Source organism: Salvelinus alpinus, chromosome 1, assembly GCF_045679555.1.
Source record: "Salvelinus alpinus chromosome 1, SLU_Salpinus.1, whole genome shotgun sequence".
NCBI classification, from domain to species: Eukaryota; Metazoa; Chordata; class Actinopteri; order Salmoniformes; family Salmonidae; genus Salvelinus; species Salvelinus alpinus.
In genome coordinates, this window is record NC_092086.1 from 53381568 (window position 1) to 53396756 (window position 15189).

General features: G+C 41.4%; 1 protein-coding gene across 4 annotated transcripts in view; it reads right to left on the reverse strand.

The window, feature by feature from the left end:
* LOC139580261 (integrin alpha-3-like) overlaps positions 1–9715 on the reverse strand; it is a 45113-nt gene extending 35398 nt beyond the window's left edge. For 2 of the 4 annotated variants that reach the window (XM_071408814.1, XM_071408820.1), the window contains exon 1: positions 9161–9715. In XM_071408814.1, the coding sequence (XP_071264915.1) occupies positions 9161–9360 (200 nt within the window). In that variant the 5' untranslated portion in view covers positions 9361–9715. Of the gene's footprint in view, positions 1–1647; positions 1785–9160 lie in introns of those variants that run through there. The other 2 variants (XM_071408824.1, XM_071408831.1) reach the window with 2 other exon arrangements.
* Positions 9716–15189: the final 5474 nt, after the last annotated feature.

Genomic DNA, 15189 nt, shown 5'->3' on the forward strand with positions numbered 1-15189 from the left:
TGGATTTCCATTAAAAGCTCATTCAATTAGTTGGAATAAAGGCGAGGAGAGAGAGAGAGAGAGGCTCAACTGCCATAATGTGTTTAAGGTTCTCAAAGAGCCTCCATTGACCTGCATGTCAACTCCTGTCCAGTTCAGATGAGGGTCTCAATGGTCACTGAATTAGAAAGCTTTATCACGACGGAAGTACAGAAGAAGCAGGCTTAAGTACAGTTCAGTATCAGTACAAAGGAGTTGAACTTCAAGACATGAAGCGCTAAGACAAATGGTACACTTACGGTATGTGCTATGTTATACAACGGGTAGGTCTAATCCTGAATGCTGATTGGTTAAAACCGCTTTCCAGCCGGTGTCTATTCCACAAGTTACCACCGGCTAAATCTATGATGTTAAAATGTCTATTTACTCTGTTCCATCTGACTGCGCAATCCACTGTCTCATCAGCCCAGCCAAGCAATTTATACATTTGATCTCCACTATGAAAAGCATCTAGACATTATTTCACATTTCTTTTAGACTTCTGTCTCTCCAACATTTGCAACATTGTTTCAATATTATAATTCTTTCTCCAGCTGTCCCATAGTAATGAACGTGTCGAGAGTCGGGGCGAGACAGGCAGGCAGTGTTTCTCAGCCAGTAGAAATCAGGAGTCAGCTCGCATCATTTTTATGGATATATACAAAGAAATGTAAATTGAAAAAAGGTAAAACGAAACAAAGTGCAGCTATTTCGCAGTCTTTCCAGCTTCAGTTTGAAGTGATTGTGTTAGCGGTGTTGTTGGCTAGCTCCTCTGAACAACAGTGTCCTAACGAGAAAGCACATTTTCTATGCCAGATGGAATCATTGCCTCATTAGCTCATTGTTATGGATGTATCCAAATAAATGTCAATAGAAAACACTTAAATGCAAATGCTGCTACTTTGTTGTTAGTCTGGCTGCTTTTTGACGTGACTGTAAGTTAGCCGTAGTTGGCTAGCTAGCAAGCAAGGGATAAGAACGTTGCCAACCAGTATGGCAATGGAACATTTAGAACGAAAGACTGGGTCACATCCATAGATACAGAACAAAAAGACTGAATGACTGGGTTGCGTATCTGGCAGCCGAACCAATAGAACGAACGACCAGCCGGCTTGGGTAGCAACCCTAGATTTGTGTCGGGACTATATCTTGTGGAAGGATTAAATAGTATGAATAAATTAATCAAAATAAAGTTTTTAATGAAAATATGTCAATCATTATTTGAATATGTTGGTAACCTGTTGTATAAAATTGATAATGCCCGCGAAACCGGTGTTTAGAGGATATATTGGCACGGTTTGCCAGCCCTTGACTTCGTCTCGTGCCTACGAACACCCGTGCCAATATATCCTCCAAACACCGACTTTGAGTGCAGTATCACTTAAATATCAAACTACAATATACACATCATTCATTCCACAGCTGTTTATCATTTTAATTAATTAAAAGTGTATTAATCAAAAAATATAGTTTTATATAAAAACAGGTAAAAATGTATTAACATTTTTAAAAAACAGGTTAACACCATGTGCTAATGAATGCAACACATATTTCGCAACCATTCCTTATCTTTCATTAAAACAGGTGGTAAATGGAGGGTTTTAGGAAACAAAAACAATGTTCCCTTACTGTTGTTAGTACTGTACCTCTTTCAACCAAATGGTTTGCTGGGATACAAAAGCTGACGCGATAGCTGCTGTCACCTCTTTATATTGAATGGTTTGAACCAGTTACGTTCTCATCATCTCTTTACAGGGATAGAGATGTTGAAGCAGCTGGATCTGAGCCAAGCACAGTATTACCCTTTGCCCTGATGGTTCCCTATTGCATCATGAGGTATTCTAAACGCATTATTAATGCCTCGACACATTCATATGAGGGTTGATTTGACTGCTATAATTCCTACAGTACTTCAGGTCAGCTTAACCCGCCATAAAAAGGGGCCAGACACCAGCAGCTTTCCTTTTTGGGAAGAACCAGCTCTAGGGTATCTTACTTCTCCCTTAGTCAGTCTTTAAAGCTGCAATATGGAAGTTTTTTGGGCGACGGACCAAATTCACAAAGAAATGTGTGCTATAGGTCTGTCATTCTCATTGAAAGAAAGAACAGGAAGCATAGAAATAGCACACCTAGTCTAAGAAGCGGTAGGCTTCTTAGACTAGGTGTGCTATTTCTATGCTTCCCGTTCTTAAGTTTATTTTTGCATTCTTTTACTTTCGGTTTTGTACACCAGCTTCAAACAGCTGAAAATACAGTATTTTGGGTTATGGAAAGTATATTTCACAGCAGTTTATTTTTTATTCTCTACACTATACTTGCTTGTTTTGTCAAATAAACTGAAAATAGGCTAACTATTCTAATTTTAGCAACCAGGAAATGGCGGAGCGATTTCTGCATAGTGCATCTTTGAGGAAGTCTCTCTGTTTTTTTGTCGGATATCTAATTGAATCACTATGATATAGGAAGAAAGAGGGAAGGGGACATACCAGTATCCTGGCATAAGAGAGTAAGTCCATCACCTGGTGACTGAGTAACCGCTAACACTGTAACCCTCTTGTAAGACAAGAGTTGCTGTGTGTCACTTGACTTGAATCCAACACAGATCTGAGACTGGCTTGTCAGTCGTCAGAACTGATCTTCTCTAATTCGAGCTGCATTCCAGTCGGAGCCTGTGTGCGGACGACACTATTGATCAGCCTATTGATTCAGAGAACCAACTAGCTCCTGGAGCTGTCTGACAGATCGCCCAATGAGGAAATCTCCCTGAGTACTCCCAGCCATTCCACTTATTTGATGAATTCCCTTACTAGCACACCTGATCTAATCCACAACTAATCACCAAGCCTTTCATCAGTTGAATCAGGTGTGCTAGGTGGTCTGGAATACATCAAATACATGGAGCGGCTGAGGGTACTCAAAGAGAGATTTGGGAAATAGTTTGTGCATGAAGTATAACACTTCTTCAGTCCCTTGGGCCTACAGATCATACGACAATTGATAACACGGACAGGACACACACACATTTGAACACAAATATATACAAATGATGGCGTGTAGGGGTATAACTGTAATATCCCTGTACAGTAAGTGACCTTTGTAAGAGAAATAATTAGGTTACCAATGTAGTGCCTCAGTTCTCTCTATTAAGAACTACTTGGCAGACCCCGGCTTTGCTAGACCGGTCAAACTGAATGCAAGCCTTGCTTCTCAGTGCACTCGTGATTTCATTCCCATCTACTGCAGTAAGATCCAGATTACTTTGCTTTATACAGGCTTCTCCAGGCTGTGTTGTGGCTTGTCTCTGAGGACATACCCTGCACATCCCCAACAAAACCCTCTAAACCCCACACCAAACCCATAGGGCTATGCAACAGCAGCTCTACGAAGAAATAACCCGCAAGTGTTGCCTCAGAACCATTGGGTTGCCAAAAGTAGAAATAAGATCTGTGTTTTGGCCGGGGTTACACAAAGCAACCTGCACACAATTTTAGTTGCAAATGGCAAGTAAACATCACTTTTAGGGGCAACTTTGTCCAACACCGTAACTAGGGCATGGAGTTTTTTTCAGACCAGGAAACTGGACAGTAGTTTTTCCTAGTGAGGTCATATGGTCAGGAAAAACCTCCTGGCCCAAACAATAACAGCCCGGCCCCCAGGCCATGTGTTCTCATGTCTTCTCTGCAGACACTGAACAGCCTTTTCCTAGGGGACCATACAACAGGAACCCAGCCCAGACTCTTCCTCCTGCCCTGACCAGCAACCAGGAAGCCTTCAGACAGACCCATCCATCCAGGCCACATAATACCATCATAACCCAGCCACAGCCACACAATACAGGGAGGACACCATTAGAGCTAGGGTCATTTTCCTGACAACATGACCTGACCAGGACAAACTCTTGCCCTTAGACGGCCTATCACATGAAGAGCTGCACATTTTCTCTCCCCATACCTCGTCTCAATATCATAGACACTTCTCTTTGAAGGGCTACTCGACTACGGTCATATTGGTAAGTCGTGTATGCAACCACCGCCCGGTGTCTTCCATAGATGGCATGGGCAACTACACAAGAATGTGTGGAGGAGACAAGACATAAACGACAAAACAGCTCATCACATCTGTTAACAATAAGGATGTTGCTGCTATGAACTCGTGAAAGACTGAGAGTCAGAGGTAACAACTAAAATGACAGAATGAGAGCAATGAAATAAATCACTGACAAGTTCAACCTAAGAAGAATACCGGCATAAATGCAACATTTTGAGGGGGGTGCGTGTTAGAGACATGAGCTAACATCATATTCTATAAAATCATAATGAATTGCATACGGCCCTAACACCATAATTAATGGCTGAGATGTTTTTCCAAATTACTTAACTTGGCACCGTCTCATCACCCACTGAAGCTTTGCTGAAGACAACCCACAACTGAAGAAACACATTAAAAAAATATTTGTAGACTTTTTTTCCAACTTCATATTTATAATCTCCAGCTACAACATATGTGAAAATGGCTGGTTCCTATGTTTTGTGGGAAAAAAGATAACTGTTTCCAATGACATCCTCTGTGCGCATCGTGATTTTAACCAATTATGAGTAAGCATTGCCAACTAATTGTCTTCTAACTGGTTGATGAAGTCATTGGATACACAAATCTTCCTCTATCTTTTTTACTACAAAACATAGAAATGTGGCATTTCCACATATGTTGATGTTGGGGAGGTGCTGGAGATGATGAATATGAAGTTGAAACATTTTGAAATGTCCCTTTAACAAAGCTCCTACTTGACTGAACACTATCCACAGCCCTCCTTTTATGAGTAATTTCGAGGAAGATACGTGCGGCCTATAATTGAATTGTTGTGTCTGTGTCAAATGGGAGATTCTAAGTCAAATGGCCAGGATTGCGTGGGTAGTGATCACATACACAGGCCTACAGTATACTATACAGAGTGGTTACGTAGCTGTGCACTGCTTTACAGTTTAGTTAAGTCATCGTAACAAGACATTACACACATAAAACACACATACAGATAGACACACAAAAGACACAGAGTCCTAGATGTGTTTCTACCTAGATTCAAAAGCACAACAAAATCCTGCGGATGATGTTAGGTAAACCACGTGCCCTTTCCCATTATGCTTGACCTCATGTTGGACGTACTACGCAGAGCTAGAGATGTTCAATCTTGGGACTCACCACATTTTCCCTACAATGCTGATGTCGGGCCTTTCAATCAAAACAGGATTGCGTTATGCCCAGCATCAGATCCCATTGTAATAAAAAGAAAACAGCCTGTATGTAAGACCTGCAGGCCTGTTGCATGACATGCCCCTATTGTGTAATCTGTGGCATGCCATCCGCCCTGAGGGAGAGAGGGGCTGGCATTATGAGCCAACCACCAGGCCTGTTGGGGCTACAGCAGAACAGCCCTAGCTAAGCATCTCCTCTTGCCATTATTACTGCAACCAGCCAGAGGATAAAGTGGAGGATTGCTAAAGCCAAGACCAGGCATCTTCCCAGGGGAATTATGCAAGAGGCAATTGTCTGAGTGCTCGGAGCAATCTTTATATGCATTTGAACAGTAACAGTGTCTGCATTTGAAGTAAATGTGCTTATTTGTGTGACTTAGTAGGCTCATGTTGTGGGCAAGTCTGTGTAGGGTTTTCTAAATGTGTGAAATAAAGTAAGTGTGCAAGTGAGTAAAAGAGTGTGTGTGTGTGTGTGTGTGTGTGTGTGTGTGTGTGTGTGTGTGTGTGTGTGTGTGTGTGTGTGTGTGTGTGTGTGTGTGTGTGTGTGTGTGTGTGTGTGTGTGTGTGTGTGTGTCTGCGTGCACAGGTGTGGCACTCTCACTTCAACTCTCTCCTTGACCACACGCTGGCCACTCAAACACAGGTCAAATAAATCAAGGAACGTTTAACGTGTAGTGACAAGGGCATCTGGTTTGTACCATCCCATTGATTCCACAGAAACAGCAAAGAAATGTATATAAAAAAATGCATGGCACATCGCCTTGTCCACTCTCAGGTCTCAGCGGAACTTTGTGGGCCATTAAAGGTGATTGGTGGCTTGTGGAGGACGGGGGACAAACTTCCAGGAAGCCTATAATTACTCGTCCTTAACTAGGTTGAAGATGACAAGGTTTAGACAATGTAATAATTCCATGTGGCAGCCTTAGAAAACAAACTAATTAATTTTCGCAAACAGTTATGGGATATTACAATTCCGTTCTCTTAACCTTTGTCATCTTCAACCTAGGTCCTTAAGAGAGCTGCTCTCCAGCTCTGGAGGGACTCTCCAATTAAATGCCCAGCTAAATCAGAGCTGGGAGGACTGGGAGAGCTGGTTAATGGGTCGGAGGGAAGAAATACAATTCAATACTGGACTATTGGATGATGAGGTGACACACTTGGGGAGTAGCTGCCCATGACCAGGATAGGGCATAGCCCACTATGTGTGTAATGGTTTCGGTGAAATAAGATCACGTGATCCGTGACCTTGCCTGAGGCTGAGACCTGAAGACGCCCAGGCTTTAGCTCAGCAGGCTAACAGAGTCTTGTGGTGCCACTCCGTTATATTTGGCTGAAAGCCTCTCTGATAAGATGGCGCCGAAGAGGATGGTTGACGTTTTACATGCTCCTAACCAACTGTGCTATTTTGTTAGTTTTTTTGTTTGTAATTTATTTTTTTTACAGATTTTGTACACAATGTTGCTGCTACCGTCTCTTATGACTGAAAATAACTTCTGGACATCAGAACAGCGATTACTCACCACGAACTGGAAGAGACTTTTTCCTTTAACGAGTCCGACGAGAAGGATATACTGCTTTCTTGGGAACAAGCCCAAATACCCGTAATTTGGGTGAAGAAAAGATGGAGGATTGGAGAGCGCAGATCGGGCTGCCTTCTGAGAATCCGTAGGCGAGCGAGTAAACTCCCACTGTCATCCGTTCTACTTGCAATCATTGGAAAATAAAATTGATGACCTACGATTACGATTATCCTACCAACGGGACAATAAAAACTGTAATATCATATGTTTCACTGAGTCGTGCCTGAAGGACAACACAAATAATATTGAGCTGGCGGGATTTTCCATGCATCGGCAGAACAGAGAAAAAGCTACGTCTGGTAAGATGAGGGGTGGGTGGGTGTGTTTTTGTCAATAACGACTGGTGTCGCGATGCCTAATATTAAAGAAGTCTCGAGGTATTGCTCGCCTGAGGTAGAGTACCTTATGATAAGCTGTAGACCACACTATCTACCAAGAGAGTTCTCATCTAAATTATTTGTAGCTGTCTATTTACCACCACCGATGTTGGCACTAAGACCACACACAAATAACTCTATAAGGCCATAAGCAAACAAGAAAATGCTCATCCAGAAGCGGCGCTCCTAGTGGCCAGGGACTTTAATGCAGGCAAACTTAAATCTGTTTTACCAACTTTTTACCAGCATGTCACACGTGCAACCAGAGGAAAAAAACTCTAGACCACCTTTACTCCACACACAGACATGCATGCAAAGCTCTCCCCCACCCTCCATTTGGCAAATCTGACCATAATTCTATCCTCCTGATTCCAAGCAAAAACTGAAGCAGGAAGTACCAGTGACACGCTCAATGCAGAAGTGGTCAGGTGACACGGATGCTACGCTACAGGACTGTTTTGATAGCACAGACTGGAATATGTTCCGGGATATGTTCTTAACTCTTCTTGAACTGCACTGTTGGTTAAGGGATTGTAGGTAAGCATTTCACGGTAAGGTCTACACTTGTTGTATTCGGCGCATGTGAACAAATAAAGTTAGATTTGATTTGATTTGGATTTGATGTTCTTCTAGGTCAGAGAACGCATTCCGATGTTCAGCTTTTGCCCACCAAGGAAAAGTCTGTGTTTTTATTGGGAAGCTCGAATCATTTTCCTCCGGGACATAAAGAGGCAAAAGGTTTAATGAAAAGTTTTGTGGTCCATTGGGGCATTTAAGACAGGTGGCACCCAAAGGAGATGTATATCAAAAACCCTCAATAAAACATCAAAAAAAAATCTCTTAGTTACACAAATGTTTGTTCTCTGTGTACTTCTATCAGTTTGCATGGCCCCCAGCTACACTATCACCAAGACTGACCAATACTGGCAAACGTTTGTTGTTCCTAGCGCTCAAGACAAGTACCATCATGAATGGTCACCCACCTCCATGAGCTAGTTGAGCCTAGCCTCCTCTGTCAGACTGTGAGTCATGATTATTGTGTAGTTGAGACATGGAGATTAATCATTTACTGAACAGAATGAACCTAAACCACATCTTGCATAGGGATAAACTATATCCCCAGCAGCATGTTTTTCTTGTTCCTGTTAAATGTGCATGCTTAGGCCTATGTGTGCAAATGTGTTGAATAAAATTGATTTGAAATGTTTATGATGGTACCATGGTTTAGGTTATAAATTGCATGAATGTACAAACCTCAAAATGTTTATAGCCGGGTAAAACTCCAGTAGACATTTGAGATCCTAATGTGACATTTAGCCTGCATATAACCGTTTTCCAGAGCTAGACAGATTGAAGTGTTTGTTGCTGAACTTAGATCACGGAGAAGCGACAGCCAGGAATTTGACAGTAACTTACAGGCAGCTCAGTGGCAAGTACATATCTGTATTTCATATTACAGTACACCTACTGTAATATAAATATGGTATCAAAGAAAGTACTGTGTAACGACACAGTACAATGGCATAACATTGACTGGATTATACTGTAAAAATAAAAAGTCAATTTTACCGAAATCACAGTATTTTACTGTAATTACAAGGGATATGTGCAAGCAGGATGGCTGCTAGGTAAAGTGTTTACACAGCATAATGTATGGTACTGTTTTCTGTGGGCTGGAATTTCAGTACCATTCAAAATAAAATTATAAATTATTTCATGCTCACAACATTTTCCCACAATGCACCATAATTTACAGTGTGCTGCTTTTACTGTTGATAATACCCAAAATCATCTATAATTTACAGTTTTCCGTTACAGTACTGAAAGGTAGTTTGACATCCACAGATGCAATGCCATATTATTTCCCTTTATCTTGCCTGTGCACATTCTAGAAAAGCAAAATTGATCAAATCTAACATTTGACAACACTTACAGGTATCTTTTCTCTCCCACCATCTGTTTGTGAAGTGCCACCGAGAACCCAAAGAGACTTCCCGGGGTTTTTCCTTCCTTGACAACAGGAAACCGCACATCCAGGTTGAACCCCTGAAGAATATGCACTGTGCACAACAGGACAAGCAACAGGAGGTAGTAGGTATTCGTAGAGAACCGGTGTAGTTGAAAGATTGCCATGTGGAATTCCTTATTATATTTCCTTCTCTAACATCCGTTGTTCAAATGCAGAATTTGTTGTATTATTTTTCAAATGACTTTCGAATCTTTCCCTCAAGTCAAATAACCGTGCGCACTGAGCAGCCCTTAACGAACTCTACCCTACCTCCCGCTCTCTCTCTCCGCTCTGTTCTCTCTCCCTCCTGTCTTCAAATACATAAAACCACATACGGCCGATTGAACCTCAAACGTGCTCACTGTACAGTGTACACATTAGTCATTCTTCCGGGGTGTAGTGCGGTCATCATAAATTAAATCATTGGGAGGTTGTACCGAGATTAAATTGAGCGCGCGCGGGCACCTTGTCTGCACGACAGCTCAGCCTGGTCTCATACACTAGACATTACATAGTACATTTAAATCCGGACACACAAATAATTATGATATGTTATGTTTGGCATGGTTACATAAGACAGAATTCATAACACATCGTACATTTAGCAAATTCGTAACATATTGTACGAATTGCAACCTCGCAACATATCATACGACACGGATGATGGACATCCACAAATGAATACATAGCATACGAAACGCAATGTATCATATTAAATTGTTTCTCAGATTTACATTTACTATGTTACGTCTACCCCTGAGTACAGGTTGGACAGCTCCAGACTACCAATAGAGCAATTTCAATTATGCATTGTGATAATCCTTGCCAGACAGCATAGAGTAGCCTATTCTCTAGTCTAGACAGTGTATTCTCCAAGTAGTGTGGGAGCTTAGAATATGACATGTAAGTGTGTCTATAGTGCCCCAAGGAGAAAGTGGGGATTGGAATAATCATGGATGGAAGACAAATTGCCAAATAAAAAAGTAAACATGTGCTTTAACCTTAACCTTCCTCTTCTGCAATACAGTTCATTTGCAGTTGGATACACGGAGCGTATGATAACTTTTGAATAATGCTCAACAACTGTTATAACAACACACACTGTTCTCACTGTTGTGAAAGGTTGCGTCAATCAAATCTGGTATCAGGATAAAATGTGATTCAGAGTCACTGATTATACTATAATTATCTTTATTTAACACAAGTGATAAATGGTAAATGCAATTTTCGTATATACGGGTTCACTGTATCACCACGCAGGGTATAGCAGAGAACTGACTGAAATAGTACAGACATCTTCTTTTATACTGTTCCAGAGTTAGTTCCAACTTTAGAGTTGGCCTGTCACAGTAGAGGCTTAGCGTGGTTTAAACTTGCCAGCCTATCAGTGGTGTCCAGTCACAGCACTCAGGATTGAAATGTCCGGAATGGTGCTTGTGAAGATTGAGCTGATTTGTTGGTTTCTACTCATTCCTCCGTTCCTGTTTTCTTGTTATTCAGCATTTTCCCTACACATTCCTCAGTTCCTGTTTTCTTGTTATTCAGCATTTTTCCATCTTGTCTCAACCTTGTGGTTTGCACAGTCGACACCCTAGATTAACAACAGCTTTTCTGCAGTCACACTATGCTTTGTGATTAACATGTCCTACTTCTATAAGGCATATATTTATGTTAAAAGAGAACAAAACCATCCTTTACACTGTCTATAGTAGTTGAAAAGTTTATGAGCAGAGTTCTATGACGTCATTAAGGAATACTCCCATATGACTTAATTAAGTTGATCTTTCTTAGAAGAATGCCATGTAATTTCACATGATAATGCTTGGAGTAGACAGTGTATGCCCCCAAGGCACATCTTTCTCGGTGAGGTTTCCCGTAGGATTGCTTTTGATGATGATGTCTGACTGAGTTACGGGTTCAGAATTAGTTTCAGAATCACAAAGCCAGGTTATCGTTATCCTTCCTCTTGTTTTTTCCTTCAATAGTTCACATTGTCCCTCACTTCCTCTCCTCTCTATCCCTTCTATCTCTCAACTATAGTAGAAATTTCCCACAGCCTTGTAATGAGCAAGCCTTCTTCTGAGCAGGCACACCAGGCAGCAGCTGCTGTGACAGTTTTTGCTGGCAGAATTTTTTTTGATTTGACTTGAACGCACCTCTTACTTCGGAGTAGCATTTGTGAAATGGTTATGAGTGAGTAACAACCTAAAAAAAAATCAGGATGAATGAATCATCTTTCTGCCCGATATTGAATGTTACTTTTTCACCAAACTGATTCTGGGCTCTATGTTCGGCAGGTGTTAAACCAGTGCAATTGTCAAATGCACAATTGTTTGAAGTGGTGGGAAAAAAGTACTCAATTGTCATACTTGAGTAAAAGTAAAGATACCTTCATAGAAAATGACTCAACTAAAAGTGAAAGTCACCCAGCAAAATACTACTTGAGTAAAATTCTAAAAGTATCTGGTTTAAAATGTACTTACTGTAAGTACAGTGGTGTAAAAAAAATACTCACTTGAGTGAAATTAAAAAGTAAATGGTATACATCAAATTCCTTATATTAAGCAAACCAGATACCACAAACTTCTTGCTTTTTTTACACCTCGATAAGTACACTTTAGCCTACTGGACATGATTCTGGAAAGAGAGGATAAAGGGGTGGTAGGACTGCTGACAGCAGGGTAGGTAAGGTCACAATACCACGTCACGACACACATTTACACAGACGGCTCCAAGGACCCGTTGACAAGACACATCTCAGAAACTCTATCCCAGATATACAGTTCACCCAGAAAAAAATGACTTACAGGATTCTACACCAAGCCATAACAGTCAACTTTCCTTGGGTCCCCCAGCTCACGTGGGGGTGCCTGGGAACGAGATGGCAGATGAAGGAGCCCTACATGTCAACACCAACATCATAGTTCCAAAGTCAAAATCAGGAAATGAAGTCACTCATCAGAATCAAAATAACAGACAAATGGCAAAAGGAATGGACAGAAGGGGGAACAGGAAGGAATATATATATACACCATCCACTAACTGGTTTCAATCAGCAATAACCACAAAGGACTCTCAAGACGATCAGAAACCATAATCACCCGTCTACAAATAGGACACAATGGCCTCAATCACTCTCTCAAAAGTCCTGCGGCAGAAACTACGGATCAAATCCTCCTTCACTGTCAAACCTATGAACATCAAAGGCAAATGCTTAGAAGAACGATCACATCCCTGGGGAATAAGCTTCACCCTCTCCAACTTACTCGAAAGCTGTCCAGAGAAAAACTGTAATTCATTTATCAATAAATTCCATCCTCCATTCATGTAGACTTGAGTGCAGAGTCTAGAACGCCTCCATAGTATCATCACACCCCAGCCCAGTAGGTGGTGGTAGTGTACGAAATACTGGAATGCACACTGCCATAAAACCCCAATGAAGAAGAAGAAGTACGAGGTATTCAAGATTAAACTTCCAAACAATGTCCATCCCTATTTATTCCTCTCTGAGTAACTCTACCAACTCACTTCCCTTCTACGTAACATATCAGTGGCACCAGACGTAAACAAAATCATGATTTGAGGGAGGAGTTTCTTAAAATAAAATCCCAACCAAACCCTTCTTATGCAAGTACTGTAGTAGGCCTATGTAATGAAACTCTGTCCTCTGTCCTGTACTGCAGTGATTGTTCCTATTACATCCGGGCACTCTTATCAGTTCCTCCCACACTCTCCATCCCACCCAGGGGCCCTAATAGGGGACGGACAGGAAACAGGAAGTGTAGACAGTGCCACATTGGGATATGTCCCAAATGGCACCCTATTCCATACATAATGCACAAAAGTAGTGCATAGGAAATAGCGTGCTATTTGGTACAGAGCCAGGGTGTCACGATAATCAATGGGGCATTTTACCAAAAGGGCAACAAAGATCTTATTCCGTACATTATACAGTACCAGCATTTGCAACTTGGCAGTTGTAAGCGCTTAGCCTTTCACTACTGCAGACTGAGGGAAGGGTTGTGGTTGCCCATACATCAGTCCTGAGTCAGTGCCAATTCTTCTTTGGAACTTGAAATGGTTTGAACTTTGAAGTAGATAATGAAAGAGGGTGAGGATCACTGCTCTTTGGTGTCAGTTCAATTCAAATCCTGTAATTGATTGATCCAATTACAAATAGTTATTCCAATGATGCAACATCATCAGGTTATAACCATTATGACTTTCTTTAAATAGAGGACAATGTCTCAACCAAAAATGCAGTATACAAACTGTGGCCTCATGTTATTTCCATGTTTCAACGCTTACAACAGGCAATCACATGTATCTCACAACCAAATCACTGCTTGTTATATTCCAACAATGTTTGCTTACTTACGCGCCTTATCTTTTCTAGTATGCACTTGTACGATTTATAAAGGAAGGATTGCCTGCGTGATCAAAGCAACAGCTTGTTTGGACAGGTGGACATATCACACTGTCAGACGTCATACAGTCAAGGTAACACATGGACGACTTGTGCTCAATACACTCCAAACACAAACCTGTCAGGGCATCCTAGATGGTCAGATCTTGTCACATTGACTTTGAATAGACGGAACATGACACTGTCATAGAGGAGGTGCATTTATGTGAAACCCCCTGCGATCCTTAGATATGTTTAAGCAATAAGGCTCGAGAGGGTGTGGTATATGGCCAATATACCATGGCTAAGGGCTTTTCTTACGCACGACGCAACGCGCAGTGCCTGGATACAGCCCTTAGCTGTGGTATATTGCCCATATATGATAAACCCTGAGATGCCTTATTGCTATGTTAAACACTAGCAAGCAAGGGATACGAACGTTGCCCGCCAGTATGGCAATGGAACATATAGAACGACTGGGTCATGTCCATAGATACAGAACAAAAAGACTGAACAACTGGGTCTAGCAACAGAACCGATAGAACAAATGACCAGCCGGCTTGGGTAGCATCCCTAGATTTGTGTGGGGGCTATATCTTCTGGAAGTATGAAATAGTATGAATAAATTCATCAAAATAATGTTTTTAATGAAAATATGTCAATTACTATTTGAATATCTTGGTAACCTGTTGTATAAAAGTGATAATACCCTTGAAGCTGGTGTTTGGAGGATATATTGGCACCTCATGCATCTTAGTTTACAGTATAGAACACATTCCAGTCATACTAATTACTAATTCTATGGTTGGAATATACTGTACTCAAACCCAGCCATTCCTTAGATTTGGATGCAGAATTTGGTAATATGGTACTTAATTCCTCTTGACAGTGTTGTCAAGTCATTGGTATTATATTGACACAATCATGGATGAATATCAGGAGATGTGTTGATGATGGCAGGAAGTGTATGTGGTACATAGTAAGCGTATCACATGATAAGACCTCTCAATATTGAATCACCCTTGTAGTAACAAGCTAAAACAGTTTGCATGTGCTGTAAGTCTTGAGAAAGGACCAAGTAACACTTTCCACTCAATAAATGCCAAACGGTTTCACCCACAGTAGAGGTTTCACACCATAGCTGTCACATAGCAGAACCAACAGTTCTATCTTTCCACCAGAGACTGTCTGTTTCCCACGGTCCCAGCCAGGCAGAGGAGAGGTGGACAGAGTCTGAGCGCTCACAGATAGACAACCACTCCATACTGTCTACAGAGGAGAACTAGGCTACATCCCAAACAAATGACACCCTATTCCCTACATAGTGCAGTACTTTTGACTAAAACCCTATGGGGACTATATAGGGAATAGGGAGCCATTTGGGCCACCGACATAGTCAACTACACAAGAGCCAAAGCTTTGATTAACAGTCCCAGTAATCAGGATTCTTCCTCGTTGATAATGTAATGAGGACATCATTGAAAAGACAGGCTGTTTCTCTCTGTTCGCCTCTTCCTCCCACCCAGTGATACACTATCTAGAGGAATTC